The following is an 18214-nucleotide window of genomic DNA, read 5'->3' on the forward strand; positions in this document are numbered from 1 at the left end:
TTGGGGGTAAAAGATTTTCAGGGTCCTGTTGGTACCAGACTTGGTGCAAATGTACACTGAACAAAAATAAAACGCAACATGTTGGTCCCATGTTTCATGAGCTGAAATAAAAGATCCCAGAAATGTTCCATACATACAAAAAGCTTATTTCTCAAAAATCTTGTGCACAAATTTGTTTACACCTCTGTTAGTGAACATTTCTCCTTTGCCAAGATAATCCATCCACCAGACAGTTGTGGCGTATCAAGAAGCTGATTTAACAGCATGATCATTACACAGGTGCACCTTGTGCTGGGGACAATAAAAGGCCACTAAAATGTGTAACTTTGTCAGACAACACAATAGAGCCCCACAGTGGTGTCATAGTACCCATAAAACCTAGCGGTCAAACAGGGAAATGGTTCCAATCGTTTTTCCACCATTCATTTTCCCATAGGGAATTTTTGAATTTTAGACCCTTAAAATAAGGGTTGTGTTTCTTGTAGGCTTATTACCCTGGCGTGACGTTATGATAACAATGTAAATCTCTCTCAGTGTCACGTCCTGACCACAGAGAGTCCTTATTTTCTATGGTGGAGTAGGTCAGGGCGTGACTGGAGGGTTAGTCTAGTTTATTATTTCTATGTGGGTGTTCTAGTTTTCATGTTTCTATGTTGGTGATTTGTATGATTCTCAATTAGAGGCAGCTGGTAATCATTGTCTCTAATTGGGGATCATATTTGAGTAGTGTTTGTTCTGCACCTTGGTCCTTCTCTACAAATGAATGTGACACTCGGACAAGGTGACTTTCATCAATATATTCATCTCTATTTACAGATTGGAAAATGCTAATTAGTATCAAAGGAGACATCATGCAAGACTACAAATCTCTGCAAGCTCCTGAATGTCATCTCCAGCTGACACCTTTGTTAGTAGTGAGTGTCAATTTAAAACTTGCACAAGACAGTTTGCAAAATTGTAAATTTAAAAGACATTTAGCCAATATATTACTACATTTACCTAACATTAGATAGTTAATCCAGAGATTCTTACCTTTGCCTTGATTCGGTAGTCTTGTCCAGATCACCATGGCATTTGTAGCTCTTTATGATAGCCACATTATCAGCTAATTAGCATTTCATTTTTGGGGGGTAAATACAGATGAATATATTGATAAGTCACCTTGTCCTAGAGAGATTGACACGGTTATCAAAACGTCATGCCAGGGTAAGCCTACACGAAACACAGCTTTTATTTTAAGAGTTTCTAAAATCCCCTATGGGGGGGGGGGAACAACTGGAGCTTTTTCTTGTTTGACCACTAGGGTTTATGGGTATTATGACTCATACTGTGGTACTCTATGCCGCAGATGTCTCAAGTTGAGGGAGTGTGCAATTGGCATACTGACTGCAGGAATGTCTACCAGAGCTGTTGCCAGAGAATTGAATGTTAATTTCACTATTATAAGCCGCCTCCAACGTCGTTTTAGAGAATTTGGCAGTATATCCAACCTTCCTCACAGCCACAGACCACGTGCATGGCGACGTGTGGGTGAGTGTTTTGCTGTTCACAACGTTCAATTCAGAGTGACCCATGGTGGCGATAGAGTTATGGTATGGGCAGGCATAAGCTACGGACAACAAACACAATTGCATTTTGTCATTTTCAATGAATAGTGATAACGTGACGATATCCTGAGGCCCCTTGTCTTGGCATTCATCCGCCGTCATCATCTAATATTTCAGCAGGATAATTCACGACCCCATGTTGCAAGGATCTGTACCCAATTCCTGGAAGCTGAAAATGTCCCAGTTCTTCCATGACCTGCATACTCACCAGACATGTCCCGATTGAGTACATTTGGGATGCTCTGGATCGACATGTACGACAACGTGTTCCAGTTCCGTCCAATATCCAGCAACTTTGCACAGCCATTGAAGTGGGACAACATTCCACAGGCCACAATCAACAGCCTGAACAACTCTATGCGAAGGAGATATGCTGCATGAGGCAAATGGTCACACTAGATACTGAATGGTTTTCTAATCCACGCCTGTACTTGTTTTTTTTAAGGTATCTATGGCCAACAGATGCATATCTGTATTCCCAATCATGTGAAATCCATAGATTAGGGCCTTATACATTCATTTAAATTGACTGATTTACATATAATGAACTGTAACTCGGTAAAATCTTTGAAATAGTTTTCTGTTGCATTTATATATTTATTTATCTTTTCAATAAACATTGGAGAGACATATACAGTGCCTTTGGAAAGTATTCAGGCCCCTTGACTTTTTCCACATTTTGTAACTTTGCAACGTTATTCCAAAATGGATTAAATAAATAAACATATTTATCAATCTACACACAAAACCTGTTTTCACTTTGTCATTATGGGGTAAAGACATTTTTGCAAATTTATATAAAAATAAAAAACAAACCTTATTTACATAAGTATTCAGACACTTTGCTATGAGACTCGAAAATGAGCTCAGGTACATCCTGTCCACATTGATCATCCTTACGATGTTTCTACAACTTGATTGGAGTCCACCTGTGATAAATTCAATTGATTGGACATGATTTGAAAAGCCACATTTGACAGAGCATGTCAGAGCAAAAACCCAGCCATGAGGTCGAAGGAATTATCCGTAGAGCTCTGAGACAGGATTATGTTGAAGCACAGATTTATTTATTTATTTTTATTTCACCTTTATTTAACAAACTATAGTTTTGGCAAGTCGGTTAGGACATCTACTTTGTGCATGACACAAGTCATTTTTCCAACAATTGTTTACAGACAGATTATTTCACTGTATCTCAATTCCAGTGGGTCAGAAGTTTACATACACTAAGTTGACTGTGCCTTTAAACAGCTTGGAACATTCCAGAAAATTATGTAATGGCTTTAGAAGCTTCTGATAGACTAATTGACATAATTTGAGTCAATTGGAGGTGTACCTGTGTATATATTTCAAGGCCTACCTTCAAACTCAGTGCCTCTTTGCTTGACATCATAAGAAAATCAAAAGAAATCAGCTAAGACCCCAGAAGAAAAATTGTAGACCTCCACAAGTGCAAATCAATCCCAGAACAACAGCAAAGGACCTTGTGAAGATGCTGGAGGAAACAGCTACAAAAGTATCTATATCCATAGTAAAACAAGTCATTTATCGTCATAACCTGAAAGGCCGCTCAGCAAGGAAGGCACACTGCTCCAAAACCGCCATAAAAAAGCCAGACTGCGGTTTGCAACTGCACATGGGGGTATAACAGTATAGCTTTAGACCGTCCCCTCGCCCATACCCGGGCGCGAACCAGGGACCCTCTGCACACATCAACAACTGACACCCACGAAGCATCGTTACCCATCGCTTCACAAAAGCTGCGGCTCTTGCAGAGCAAGGGGAACCCCTACTTCAAGGTCTCAGAGCAAGTGACGTCACCGATTGAAACACTATTTAGCGCGCACCACCGCTAACTAAGCTAGCGTTTCACATCCGTTGCAGGTGCAAAGATTGTACTTTTTAGAAAAATGTCCTCTAGTTTGATGAAACAAAAATAGAACTGTTTGGCCATTATTACCATCGTTATGTTTGGAGGAAAAAGGAAGAGGCTTGCAAACCAAAGAACACCATCCCAACCGTGAAGCACGGGGGTGACAGCATCATGTTGTGGGGGTGCTTTGCTGCAGGAGGGACTGGTGCACTTCACAAAATAGATGGCATCATGAGGAAGGAAAATTATGTGGATATATTGAACAAACATCTCAAGACATCAGTCAGGAAGTTAAAGCTTGGTCACAAATGGGTCTTCCAAATGAACAATGACCCCAAGCATACTTCCAAAGTTGTGGCAAAATGGCTTAAGGACAACAGAGTCAAAGTATTGGAATGGCCATCACAAAGCCCTGACCTCAATCCTATAGAACATTTGTGGGCAGAACTGAAAAAGTGTGTGCGAGCAAGGAGGCCTACAAACCTAACTCAGTTACACCAGCTCTGTCAGGAGGAATGGGCCAAAATTTTCCCAACTTATTGTGGGAAGCTTGTGGAAGACTACCTGAAACGTTTGATCCAAATTAAACAATTTAAAGGCAATGCTACCAAATTCTAATTGCGTGTATGTAAACTTCTGACCCACTGGGAATGTGATGAAAGAAATAAAAGCTGAAATAAATCATTGTCTCTACTATTATTCTGACATTTCACATTCTTAAAATAAAGTGGTGATCCTAACTGACCTAAGACAGGGAATTGTTTACTAGGATTAAATGTCAGGAATTGTGAAAAACTGAGTTTAAATGTATTTGGCTAAGGGTATGTACATTTCAGACTTCAACTGTATGTAAAACAAGCTAAGATCAGCGTAACAAAAACACACATAATATCAGAATTGGTTAGGAGCCCATAAGACGGCAACTATCCACTGCAGCACCATCTTCACCACACCGTTTGTGTGTGTGTGTGTACTTCTGCATGTGCGTGCTCGCGTCGAGTGTGAGTGTATACCATTGGGGTGTGTACGGTAGTGGTGACAGCAGGCCAGAAGTCATGTCCCTTACTGTGCTCTTTTTTTCCTGCCCATTCAGCACTGCCCAAAGCACATAGAAATCAATAAGTAAAAACTGCCAGGAGTGAAAGCCAACCCTGCATTTACGTTACAGGGGTCAAGTTCCATTCATGTTGAGTGGACTACTAGAGTGCAATGGAAACTAAAATTGACTTAATCATGTATTACACTGAAGCTGACTGAAAATACATGTCATATGGAGGGTGTCCACCCACTCTGACCAGAGTAGGTGAAAACATGCTTTGGTGATGAAATTTCACTTCCTTATTTTATATTTTATAACATTTTACCAAGACAAATACGATTATTCATGTTCTGAATCGTTCATTGTATCCAAAATGTCGGATTTTGTAACCTATTAAACGGTCGGTTGTTTAGCAACAAAACCAACACAACTATGGGGTTTAACAGACAGTGATGGCTTAGATTGTTGACAACACAAACTACAGTGCCTTCGGGAAGTATTCCTGAGCCCATGACTTTTTCCACATTTTGTTATGTTACAGCCTTTTTCTGAAATTGATTATATTGATAAGGGGGGAAAAACTATCTACACACAACCCATAATGACAAAGCAAAAACAGGTTTTTAGACATTTTTAATAATTGATAAAAAATATAATTGACTTTGAAGCACCTTTGGCAGCAATTACAGCATTGAGTCTTCTTGGTATGATGCTACAAGCTTGGCACACCTGTGTTTGGAGAGTTTCTCCCATTCTTCTCTGCAGATCCTCTCAATCTCTGTCAGGTTGGATGGGGAGCGTTGCTGCACAGTTATTTTCAGGTCTCTCCAGAGATGTTTGATAGCATTCAAGTCCGGGCTCAGGCTGAACCACTCAAGGACATTCAGACATTCTCCCGAAGCCAATCCTGCTTTGTCTTGGCTGTGTGCTTAGGGTCATTGTCCTGTTGGAAGGTGAACCTTCGCCCCAGTCTGAGGTCCTGAGCGCTCTCGAGCATGTTTTCATCAAGGAGTTCTCTGTACTTTGTTCCCCTCAACTTTCCCTCGATCCTGACTAGTCTCCCAGTCCCTGCTGCTGAATAACATCACACAGCATGATCCTGCCACCACAATGCTTCACCATAGGGATGGTGTCAGGTTTTCTTCGGACGTGACGCTTGGCACTCATTTCAAAGAGTTCGGTATTGGTTTCCAGAGAATCTTGTTTCTCATGGTCTGAAAGTCTTTAGGTGGCTTTTGGCAAACTCCAAGCAGGCTGTAATTTGCATTTTACTGAGGAGTAGCTTCCATCTGGCCACTCTACCATAAAGGCCTGATTGGTGCTGCAGAGATGGTTGTCCTTCTGGAAGGTTCTCCTATCTCCACAGAGGAACTCTAGAGCTCTGTCAGAATGACCATCAGGTTCTTAGTCACCTCCCTGACCAAGGCCCTTCTCTCCCAATTGCGCAGTTTGGCTGGGCGGCCAGCTCTAGGAACTTATTCCGTTTAAGAATGATGGAGGCCACTGTGTTCTTGGAGACCATCAACGCTGCAGACATTTTTTGGTACAGATTACTGCACCTGTACATAGCCCATCTATAATTTAGCCCAAACAACTACCTCTTCCCCTACTGTATTTATTTATTTTGCTCCTTTGTACCCCATTATTTCTATTTCTACTTTGCACATTCTTCCACTGCAAATCTACCATTCCAGTGTGTTACTTGCTATATTGTATTTACTTCACCACCATGGCCTTTCTTTTGCTTTTACCTCCCTTATCTCACCTCATTTGCTCACATCGTATATAGACTTATTTTTCTACTGTATTATTGACTTTATGTTTGTTTTACTCCATGTGTAACTCTGTGTTGTTTTTACGTGTCGAACTGCTTTGCTTTATCTTGGCCAGGTCGCAATTGTAAATGAGAAATTGTTCTCAACTTGCCTACCTGGTTAAAACCTGATGGGGCTATGGGAAATACTGCCCCCTTTGGATGAATCGTGTGCCCAAAGTAAACTAAAAACAAAACTGTCAAAAATTGCTAATATATGCATATAATAATTATTATTGAATAGAAAACACTCTAAAGCTTCTAAAACCGTTCGATTTATGTCTGTATGTAAAGCAGAACTCACAGGGCAGCCATTCTCCCAAACTCTCTCTCTCTCCTAAGAAAGTTGCTCCAACTTTGACGTCATCGCCCCCACCCTTCCCAACCAGCTATGGATCTGGGAACAGTTTCTATTTCTTCAGCGCGCTCTCGTCTTGCAATGAGACGTGGAACGGAGAAAATAGCACAAGCTTTGACTGCTTGGCGGGCAAAATACTGAGGTGTCACGAGTTTTCAGGTGCGCACTCTGTGAAAAGGTACTTTTTTTTCCAGTCTGGCTGAAGAGAGTTCGTTATGTTTGATTTAATCGCCAATTGTTTTGTACGTTAAAAACATCCTAAAGCTTGATTCTGCACTTAGTTTGACCAGTTTAGTCGACATATAATATGTAAATTTGAAGTTTTGATGCGCAATTTTCGTGATCAGAAGTCCTTTTTGGGGTAATTCACCTGAAGATGTTAGCTTTTGCTAATACAAAGACACACCAACAGCAACCAAACGTTATATTAGGTAAGTATAACTCCTTCCACGGCATTCTTGTCGAAGACCATCAAAGGTAAGGGAATATTTATGTTATAAAATTGTATTTTTGTCGAATCCAACATAGTAGAGAAATAATGCTAATGGCTGAGCGCCGTCTCAGATTATTGAATAGTGAACGAATTCTGTAACGTTAAAAATAAATGTAACACAGCGTTTGCATTAAGAAGAAGTGTATCTTTCTAAATATATGTTGAACATATATTTAGTCAAAGTTTAATGATGTTTATTGCTGTTATCTGGCGTTAGCTGCCGGAGATATTTATAATTCCTCCGGTCATTTCTGCTGCATTTTTTTAACATGGCTCAATGTAAATGGAGATTTATGCATATAAATTGCATATTATTGAAAAAAACATAAATGTACTGTGTAACGTGCTATTACTGTCATCTGATGAAGATTTTCAAAAGGTTAGTGAATTATTTTTCTTTTAATCCTGCGTTTGTGATTGTGCTATTTTGCATAGCCATGTGGCTACATATTGTATGTTTCCCTAGTGGTGGTTTAACATAAATATGTGCTATGTTTTCGCTGTAAAACATTTTAAAATTCTGACATGCTGGGTAGATGAACAAGGTGTTTATCTTTCATTTAAGCTATTGGACTTGTTAATGTGTGGAGGTTAAATATTTTTCAGAATATTTTTGCTTTCCCTGCGCCACCGTTTGGGCTGAAGGGGGGAGGGGGGTTGGGAACCCGTAGCCCCATATTAACAAGACATTTGTGGAGTGGTTGAAAAACGAGTTTTAATGACTCCAACCTAAGTGTTTGTAAACTTCCGACTTCCAACTGTAATATTTCTGCCATCATTTCTATGACCAAAAACATCTCCTGGGCATCAGAACAGTGATCACTGACCTCGATTTGGGTGACGATTTCTACTTCAACGAGTCGGCAGCTGTGGATGTACTGCTTATTTCGATGAACGTACAACCACTAGGGAATAAAGTAGATGAACTCCGTACGAGACTATCCTATCAACGGACATGAAAAACTGTAATATCCTATGTTTCTTGGAGTCGTTGCTGAACATGGACATGGATAATATACATCTAGATGGTTTTGCTGTGCTGCAGCAAGACCGAACGGCAGCTTCGGATAAGGTTAAGGGGCAGGTGTGTCTCTTTGTTAACAACAGTTAGAATCAAAGTATGTGAGCAGAGCAGATGAGGAGCAGAGCATGCCCAATTTGACTGGTGAGTTTCCCAAAGGCTGGAGCGTCAGCCTTCTCGCCCACATTGATTTTGGCCCAATGGGCCTGACATTTTACTTCTTTCAAGGAGCTTTACGTTTTACTATGGTTATTTTGCCTAAAAACCTTTATAACTACCTATAGAAAATTTTTAAAACATCTCCGCATCCCTACCCAGCCTGGCAAGAGTGGCCGGATGGGTGTTTAGCATTCCCAGTGGCTCTGCAAGAGCGGAGAGTGTATTCTCCACTGGTGGCCTGCTCTCCAGGCACCATCGCATGAGCCTAAAGCCAGACTTTAGAAAAACTACTGTTTCCAAAAGTGAATTCAAAGGCATTGTTGACTGAGACTAACTAGGCATTTTTCATTCAATTCACAGCCTATATGCACAATTTATAGACTATACTAATTGAATACAACAAAATGTTGTTTAAATGCTGAGTGGTTAATGTTCCTGCCAGCCTAGTGTGTCGCACTCGCAAATGTTTTACAATTAACACTGAGTATACAAAACATTAAGGACACCTGCTCTTTCCATGACATGGACGGACCGGGTGAATACAGGGGAAAGCTATGATCCCTTATTGATGTCACTCCTTAAATCGACTTCAGTCAGTGTAGATGAAGGGTAGGAGACAGGAAGGATTTTTAAGCCTTGAAGACAATTGAGACATGGATTGTGTAATGTGTACCATTCAGAGAATGAATGGACAAGATAAAAAGATTTAAGTGGCTTTCAATGCCTGGCACACCTACTACCACCCTGTTTTTCACACTCAACAGTTTCCCATGTGTATGAAGAATGGTCCACCACCCAAAAGACACCCAGTCAACTTGAGTCAAAATGGGCCAGCATCACTGTGGAACGCTATCGACACCTTGTATAGTCCATGCCCTGATGAATCGAAGGTGTTCTTAATGTTTGGTATTCTCAGTGTATTTATTTGTAGGCTATAACCTTGAGGTAATAGGCTAATAGTCTAAATAATTAATTTTCATTCCTTAGGCTACCTGTCTGGCTCTTGACCTATATGCTGTATATGCTGTTTTATATGCTGTTTAATACCACATGTAGCCTTCAAACCTTTCATGTTGTTTACTAAAATACTTTTCATTCAAATCATATGGTTTCATTTCAATAATTCAATACCTATCGGTAGGTCCAGGTAGTCACAAAAATAGATGGGTATTTAAATTGTGATTTTAATGAATGGAGCGAATTTGGAGAGGGTTTTAGTGGAGCAGTTGGAAAGGAGGTAGAGTACAGGAGCAGTGCACAAGCACCGAGGCTTGAGCTCACCTTTAGATCACCTTTACTCCACACACAGAAACGCATACAAAGCCCTCCCTTGCCCTCCATTTGGCAAATCTGGCCATAACTCTATCCTCCTGATTACTACTTACAAGTAAAAACTCAAAAAGGAAGAACCAGTGACGCACTTAATATGGAAGCGGTCAGATGAAGCAGACTACAGGACTGTTTTGCTAGCACAGACTGGAATATGTCCTGGGATTCAACCGATGACATTGAGGAGTTTACCACAGTCACCGGCTTCATTAATTTAATAAGTGCTTCGACGACGTCGTCCTCACAGTGACCGTCCTCACATATCCCAACCAGAAGCCATGGATTCCAGGCAAAATCCGTACTGAGCTAAAGGATAGAGCTACTGCTGCTTTTAAGGACCGGGACACTAATCCGGACGCTTATAATAAATCCCACTACGACCTCTGACAAGCCATCAAACAGTCAAAACGTCAATACAGGACTAAGATTGAGTCCTAATACTCTGAAACTCGTCGGATTTGGCAGGGCTTGCAAACTATCATAGATTACAAAGGGAAACCCAGCCACAAGCTCCCCAGTGACGTGAGCCTACCAGACGAGCTAAATTCCTTCTATGCTTGCTTCAAAGCAATCAACACTGAACTGTGCATGAGATTACCAGCTGTTCCGGATGACTCTGATCTCGATCTCCGTAGCCAATGTGAGAAAGACCTTTAAACAGGTTAACATTCACAAGGCTATGGGGCCAGGCGGATTACCAGGATGCGTACTCAGCACATGCGCTAAATAGCTGGCAAGTGTCTTCATGATATTTTCAACCTCTCCCTGACCCAGTCTGTAATACCTACATGTTTCAAGCAGACCACCATAGTCCCCGTGCCCAAGGTAACCTGTTTAAATTACTTTCGCCCCGTAGCACTCACATCTCACATCGTAGCACCAAAGCCCCATATACTACCCACCACTGCGACCTGTACGCTCTCGTTGGCTGGCCCTCGCTTCATACTAGTCGCCAAACCCACTGGCTCCAGGTCATCTACAAGACCCTGCTAGGTAAAGTGCCCCCTTATCTCAACTCGCTGTAGCACGCGCTCCAGCAGGTATATCTATCTGGTCACCCCCAAAACCAATTCTTCCTTTGGCCGCCTCTCCTTCCAGTTCTCTGCTGCCAATGACTGGAACGAACTACAAAAATCTCTGAAACTGGAAACACTTATCTCCCTCACTAGCTTTAAGCACCAGCTGTCAGAGCAGCTCACAGATTACTGTACCTCTACATAGCCCATCTATAATTTAGCCCAAACAACTACCTCTCCCCCTACTGTATTTAATATTTTGCTTTTTTGCACCCCACTATTCCTATCTCTACTTTGCACATTCTTCCACTGCAAATCTACAATTCCAGTGTTTTACTTGCTGTATTGTATTTACTTTACATTTACATTACATTTAAGTCATTTAGCAGACGCTCTTATCCAGAGCGACTTACAAAACTTTGCCACCATGGCCTTTTTATGTGTTTTTTTGTGCCTTTTTTGCCTCACCTCATTTGCTCACATTATATATAGACTTATTTTTCTACTGTATTATTGACGGTATGTTTGTTTTACTCCATGTTTAACTCTGTGTTGTTGTATGTGTCAAACTGCTTTGCTTTATCTTGGCCAGGTCGCAATTGTAAATGAGAACTTGTTCTCAACTTGCCTACCTGGGTAATTAAATAAAGGTGAAATAAAAAAAATAAAAAATAAACATCTGTGCCCATGAAATGCTTTGAAAGGCTGAGCAAATTAAATCGAAGTTTATTGGTCGCGTACACATATTTTCAGATGTTATTGCAGGTGCAACGACATGCTTGTGTTTCCAGCCCCAACAGTGCAGTGATACCAAGCAGAAAAACAACAATACACACATAGGAAATATCTGAATGTCTCATGTATACATATAAAGATGGTATGGACAGTATACAGTGCATTCGGAAAGTATTCAGACCCCTTCAGACCCCCACATTTTGTTACGTTACCTTATTCTAAAATTGATTAAATAAAGAAAAATCCTCAATCTACACAAAATACCCCATAATGACAAAGCAAAAAACAACAACATTGAGGCACAGATCTGGGAAAGGGAACCAATAAATGTCACCAGCATTGAAGGTCCCCAAGATTACATTTGTAACCATCAAGACTCTTCCTAGAACTGGCTGCCCAGCCAAACTAAGCCATCGGGGGAGAAGGGCCTTGGTCAGGGAGATGACAAAGAACCTGATGGTCACTCTGACAGAGCTCCAGAGTTCCTCTGTGGAGATGTGAGAACCTTCCAGAAGGATAACCATCTCTGCAGCACTCCACTAATCAGGCCTTTATGGTAGAGCGGAAAGACAGAAGCTACTCCTCAGTAAAATACAAATTACAGCCCGCTTGGAGTTTGCCAAAAGGCACCTAAAGACTCTCAGACCATGAGAAACAAGATTCTCTGGTCTGATGAAACCAAGATTGAACTCTTTGGCATGAATTCCAAGCGTCACATCTGGAGGAAACCGGGCACTGCTCATCACCTGGCCAATACCATCCCTATGGTGGCAGTATAATGCTGTGGGGAGGATTTTTAGCAGCAGGGACTGGATCGAGGGAATGATGAACGGAGCAAAGTACAGAGAGATCCTTGATTAAAACTTGCTAAGTGCGCTCAGGTATTCAGACTGGGGCGAAGGTTCACCTTCCAACAGGACAACGACCCTAGGCACATGGCCAAGACAACACAGGTGTTTCAGAACAAGTCTCTGAATGTCCTTGTGTGGCCCAGCCAGAGCCCGGACTCTGGAGAGACCTGAAAATAGTTGTGCAACAACGTTCACCATCCAACCTGACAGAGCTTGAGAGGATCTGCAGAGAAGAATGGGAGAAACTCCCCAAACACAGGTGTGCCAAGCTTGTAGTTTCATACCCAAGAATAATCTATGCTGTAATCACTGCCAAAGGTGCTTCAACAAAGTACTGAGTAAAGGGTCTGAATACCTATGTAAATATAATTTCAATTTTGCATTTTTTGAAAATCAGCAAACATTTCTTAATAACTGTTTTTGCTTTGTCATTATTGGGACTGTATTTGTACATATCTACCTCAATTACCTCGTACCCCTGCACATCGCCTCGGTACTGGTGCCCGATGTATATAGCCAAATTATCGTTACTCATTCTGTATTTTTACTTGTGTTATTATTTTTCTATTATTTATCTTTTTTTCTCTCTGTATTGTTGGGAAGGGCCCATCAGTAAGTCTACACCTCTTGTTTACGAAGCATGTGACAAATAACATTTTATTTTACACATGCAGGCACACACGTCTGTATACACTCACAACAAAAGGTTAGCTCTTTATTGAGCCAGCAAAACAAATAAGTGGTGGACAATCTGTGACATTCTTTATGTATGATGGTTGGCTAAATTCATTTTGGCTGTTGAAAGACTTTCCTTATGTACTGGTAAAGAAAGTTCTATGAGAGCTGTGAATGTGTCACTGCACAAAAAAGGTTATTCTTCTGGCTATATGTAACTGGCACTGATACAAAATGTCACATTGGCTGAGCGCTGAAGGTCAATGTAGCTGAGAGGTGAAAGGGAACACAGAATTTTAAAATATAGCTTCCACACCCAGCTGTACGATAGATCTCAGTTAACCCTGTTGTGGGTGATACAGTAACTACTGTAGCATAGCCAACTAGCACCTGCTAATATGTGGGGTGTATTTCCTGTGGAACATATGTGAGATGTGTATGGTTAGGATTGATATGGCCTGACCAGGGACAACTCTGGGACCTAAAGTTGTCCCTGGTACAGTTGATGTGATGGACTTACAAAGGAGAAGTCTGGGGCGTTTTGGCAGAGCAGGCGAGGGAACACGGCTTGTCTCTGGACTCTCTCCTCCTCCTCAAACACGTTCCCGTACATGAAGCCATTCATCATGGTGGAGTGGGCATGAACATCAATGTAGAACTCCAGCCCCACCTTATGAATACATCACACACACACACACACACACACACACACACACACACACACACACACACAGAGAGAGAGAGAAAGGGGCACAGGGCAGGGGTGTCACAAACCTGCCGAATATACACCATTTACACATTTCATAGCCATTGCCATTTCTATCAAAATGTAAAGATCTTGATTTGACTAAGACTCCTTGGCTACATATTTTTCAAATGCCCACGTCATGTATTCTACAAAAACATTGGGAACAACAACAACCAAGCTGTGTCACACAAATGCCTTGTTTGGCTGTGGAGGGCATCTTCCAAGTGAAAGATGACTCTCCGAAGTGGCAGAGCACCAGAGGAGAATCACAGAAGAGCTAGCAAACCTCCCACAGCGACAGTGAGAGAGAGAGGGAGGGAAGAATGATGATACTAGTCATATTTTATCCCCTGTAGAGCCCAGGGACAGAGCTGAGGAGAGGAGAGCCCAGGAGACTGGCTTGGTGGCCCCACACAGATGAGATGTGGAGACTTGCTGGGGAGAGCCTTCCAGATACAGCTGCACTACAATACAGTAGCCCACACACAATCAGGCTTTATTCAGACTATCAGTTACTGTGTAGCTACACTGCTTCCCACACAGCAGGCTGAGGAGCTGAGAGGAAAACACTATGAGAACCAGCTGTCACACACACACGCACACACATACACTACATGACAAGAAGTATGGGGACACCTGCTCATCCAAAATCATGGGCATTAATATGGAGTTTGTCCCCCATTTGCTGCTATAATAGCCTCCACTCTTCTGGCTTTCCACTAGATGTTGGAACATTGCTGTGGGGACTTGCTTCCATTCAAACACAAGAGCATTAGTGAGGTTGGGCACTGATGTTGGGCGATTATGCCTGGCTCGCAGTCAGCGCTCCAATTCATCCCAAAGGTGTTCAATGGAGTTGAGGTCAGGACTCTGTCAGGGAGTTCTTCCTCTGTGCAGGCCAGTCAAGTTCTTCCACACAGATTTCGACAAACCATTTCTGTATGGACCTCACTTTGTGCACAGGGGCATTTTGGACCCATCCTAGGTTACAAGGTACACACACACACAGCTGATATGGCTAAACACATCTCCCTGGCATATTACATAATTTATGCAGCAGCATATAAAACATTTTTGGACCTTGTTGTGCGCGGCGGTCCGTCCTTGGCAAATTTTGACATCAAAGAAAAAGATGTACAATTCCGAGTTGTATGACCGTTCAAAACGTATTTTCCCAGTGTGACGCTTGTGGTTAGCCACTGTCACCGATTCCTTCCGAACAACTCATTGTTGAATTTGCGATTTTGCGATTTACAACTTGTGTAATGTTTATGTCCAATGGCCGATGAGCACCGATACGTTTTATCTATATTTTCTCTTCATTATTTCTCTTCATATGACAAGGATTAAAAACAATTTGCCAGTAGACTTGATTCATAATGATGACTGCCAGCTAAGATTGTGAAAGTAAGATGTTGAAATGATTAGTCCAATCAAAACTACTGTACATATAATGACCTTGAGCCTTCTTGGAAGGGCACTTGTAATATAACTATCTCATAGGGCTGAAATTTTGGATGTCTACCATTTACTGAAGGACTGAAGCTTGGCGATTGCACAAATCCCTATGACTGACAGAATACTGAGCTAATGCCCCACCTGCCCTGAACGACGGGTCGCCACTGTTTGACATACAGACTAGATCTGTGAGAGAAAATCTGGTACTGGTATCAAAAGAAAACGCGGGCGAAGTCCTGAAAGTGTGGTGAAAGAATTTCAGGTGATGCTGTCGATAAAATCCAACTCGAACGGGTACACCTTTTCAGACAGAAATATGCATCCCAAATGTGCATCCTTCAATGATAAAATAAAGGTTAAAAGTCCGGGTAAAAGACCCAGTGGCATGAATGATATGATCCCAAAGGAAATTGCAGAACTGTGCAAAGTTCTGTAACCACTCTTCAAGGAGAATTGATTAAAAGAGTTAACTGTATATTGATAACCAAATGTTCAGAGACACCAAGACTACTCCATGGCTATTCTAAATATTACACATTTCCCATAGAGGATTAGAATAAGGGAACACCCAATACTATGAATGATAGGGATTTTAATAACACAATATATATAAAAAATAAAATACAACAATTGATAAAGAAGTAAACTACAACTACACTATACCATTCAAGATAGAGAATGTAAAATTATTCATATTCAACTTTCTATTTATAGAATTTTATAAATAGATAAGACAGCATTTGAAGAAAGGTTAATTAGATAAATAATACATCTTAAAATAAACTCCCTTTTTAAAAGAAACTTCCCTTCTTCAGGACCCTGTCTTTCAAAGACAATTCGGAAAAAAATACAAATAACTTCACAGATCTTCATTGTAAAGGGTTTTAACACTGTTTTCCATGCTTGTTCAATGAACCATAAACAATTAATGAACATGCACCTGTGGAACGATCGTTAAGACACTAACAGCTTACAGATGGTAGGCAATTAAGGTCACAGTTCTGAAAACTTAGGACACTGAAGAGGCCTTTCTACTGACTCTGAAATACACCAAAGAAAGATGCCCAGGGTCCCTGCTCATCTGCGTGAACGTGCGTGCCTTAGGCATGCTGCAAGAAGGCATGAGAACTGTATATGTGGCCAGGGCAATAAATTGCAATGTCTGTCCTGTGAGACGCCTAACACAGCACTACAGGGAGCCAGGAAGGACAGCTGATCATCCTCGCAGTGGCAGACCACGTGTAACAACACCTGCACATGATCGGCACATACGAACATCATACCTGCGGGATAGGTACAGTATGGCAACAACAACTGCCCGAGTTACACCAGGAACGTACAATCCCTCCATCAGTGCTCAGATTGTCCACAATAGGCTCAGCGAGGCTGGACTGAAGGCTTGTAGATTTGTTGTAAGGCAGGTCCTCACCAGACATCACCATCAACAACGTCGCTTATGGGCACAAACCCAACGTCACTGGACCAGACAGGACTGGCAGAAAGTGCTCTTCACTGATGAGTCACGGTTTTGTCTCACCAAGGGTGATGGTCGGATTCGCGTTTCTTGTCGAAGGAATGAGCATTACTCCGAGGCCTGTACTCCAAATCGATCCCGCTCCAGAGGCAGGAATGTCAGTTTTCTGCCATGGCCAGCGAAGAGCCTGGATCTCAATACAATTGAGCACGTCTGGGATCTGTTGGATCAGAGGGTGAGGGCTAGGGCCATTCCCCCCAGAAATGTCTGGGAACTTGCAGGTGTCTTGGTGGAAGAGTGGGGTAACATCTCACAGCAAGAACTGGCAAATCTGGTGCAGTCCATGAGGAGGAGATGCACTGCAGTACTTAATGAAGCTGGTGACCATACCAGATACTAACTGTTACTTTTGATTTTGACGCCCCCTTTGTTCAGGGACACATTATTCAATTTATGTTAGTCACATGTCTGTGAAACTTGTTCAGTTTATGTCTCAGTTGTTGAATCTTGTTATGTTCATACAAATATTTACACATGTTAAGTTTGCTGAAAATAAACGCAGTTGACAATGAGAGGACGTTTCTTTTTTTGATGAGTTTAAAAGGAACTGGGTTTTCAACACAGTAGGGATAAAAAAAACAGCAAATAGGACATACAGTGCATTCGGAAAGTATTCAGATGCCTTGATGTTTTCCACATTTTGTTACATTAACAGCCTCGTTCCAAAATGGATTAAATCATTCCCCCCCTCATCAATCTACAAACAATAGCCCATAATGACAAAGCAAAAACAGGTTTTTAGAAATGTTTGCAAAATCATAAAAAAATATAACAACAGAAATACCTTACTTACATAGCTATTCAGACCATTACTCAGTACTTTGTTGAAGCACCTTTGGCAACGATTACAGCCTCGATCGAGTCTTCTTGGGTATGACGCTACAAGCAAGTTTCTCCCATTCTTCTCTGCAGATCCTCTCAAGCTCTGTCAGGTTGGATGGGGAGCGTCACTGCACAGCTATTTTCAGATCTCTCCAGAGATGTTCTATCGGGTTCAAGTCTGCGCTCTGGCTGGGCCACTGGGCCACAGAGACTTGTCCTGAAGCCACTCCTGCGTTGTCTTGGCTGTGTGCTTAGGGTCGTTGTCCTGTTGGAAGGTGAACCTTCACCTCACTCTGAGGTCCTCAGTGCTCTGGAGCAGGTTTTCATCAAGGATCTCTCTGTACTTTGTGCCCTTCATCTTTCCCTCAATCCTGTCTAGTCTCCCAGTCCCTGCCGCTGAAAAACATCCCCACAGCATGATGCCGCTGCCACCACCATGCTTCAACATGGGGATGGTGTCAGGTTTCCTCCAGATGTGACACTTGGCATTCAGGCCAAAGAGTTCAATCTTGGTTCATCAGACCAAAGGATCTCGTTTCTCATGATCTGATAGTCCTTTAGGTGCCTTTTGGCAAACTCCAAGTGGGCTGCCATGTGCCTTTTACTGAGGAGTGGCTGTCGTCTGGCCACTCTACCATAATGGTCTGATTGGTGGAATGCTGCAGAGATGGTTGTCCTTCTGG

General features: G+C 41.9%; 1 protein-coding gene across 1 annotated transcript in view; it reads right to left on the reverse strand.

The window, feature by feature from the left end:
* agbl4 (AGBL carboxypeptidase 4) overlaps positions 1-18214 on the reverse strand; it is a 426805-nt gene that overhangs the window by 12013 nt on the left and 396578 nt on the right. Inside the window, exon 10 of the mRNA XM_064935374.1 lies at positions 13490-13639. Within this exon, the coding sequence (XP_064791446.1) occupies positions 13490-13639 (150 nt within the window). The remainder of the gene's footprint in view (positions 1-13489; positions 13640-18214) is intronic.

The sequence above is a fragment of the Oncorhynchus masou genome, chromosome 24, assembly GCF_036934945.1.
Source record: "Oncorhynchus masou masou isolate Uvic2021 chromosome 24, UVic_Omas_1.1, whole genome shotgun sequence".
NCBI lineage: Eukaryota > Metazoa > Chordata > Actinopteri > Salmoniformes > Salmonidae > Oncorhynchus > Oncorhynchus masou.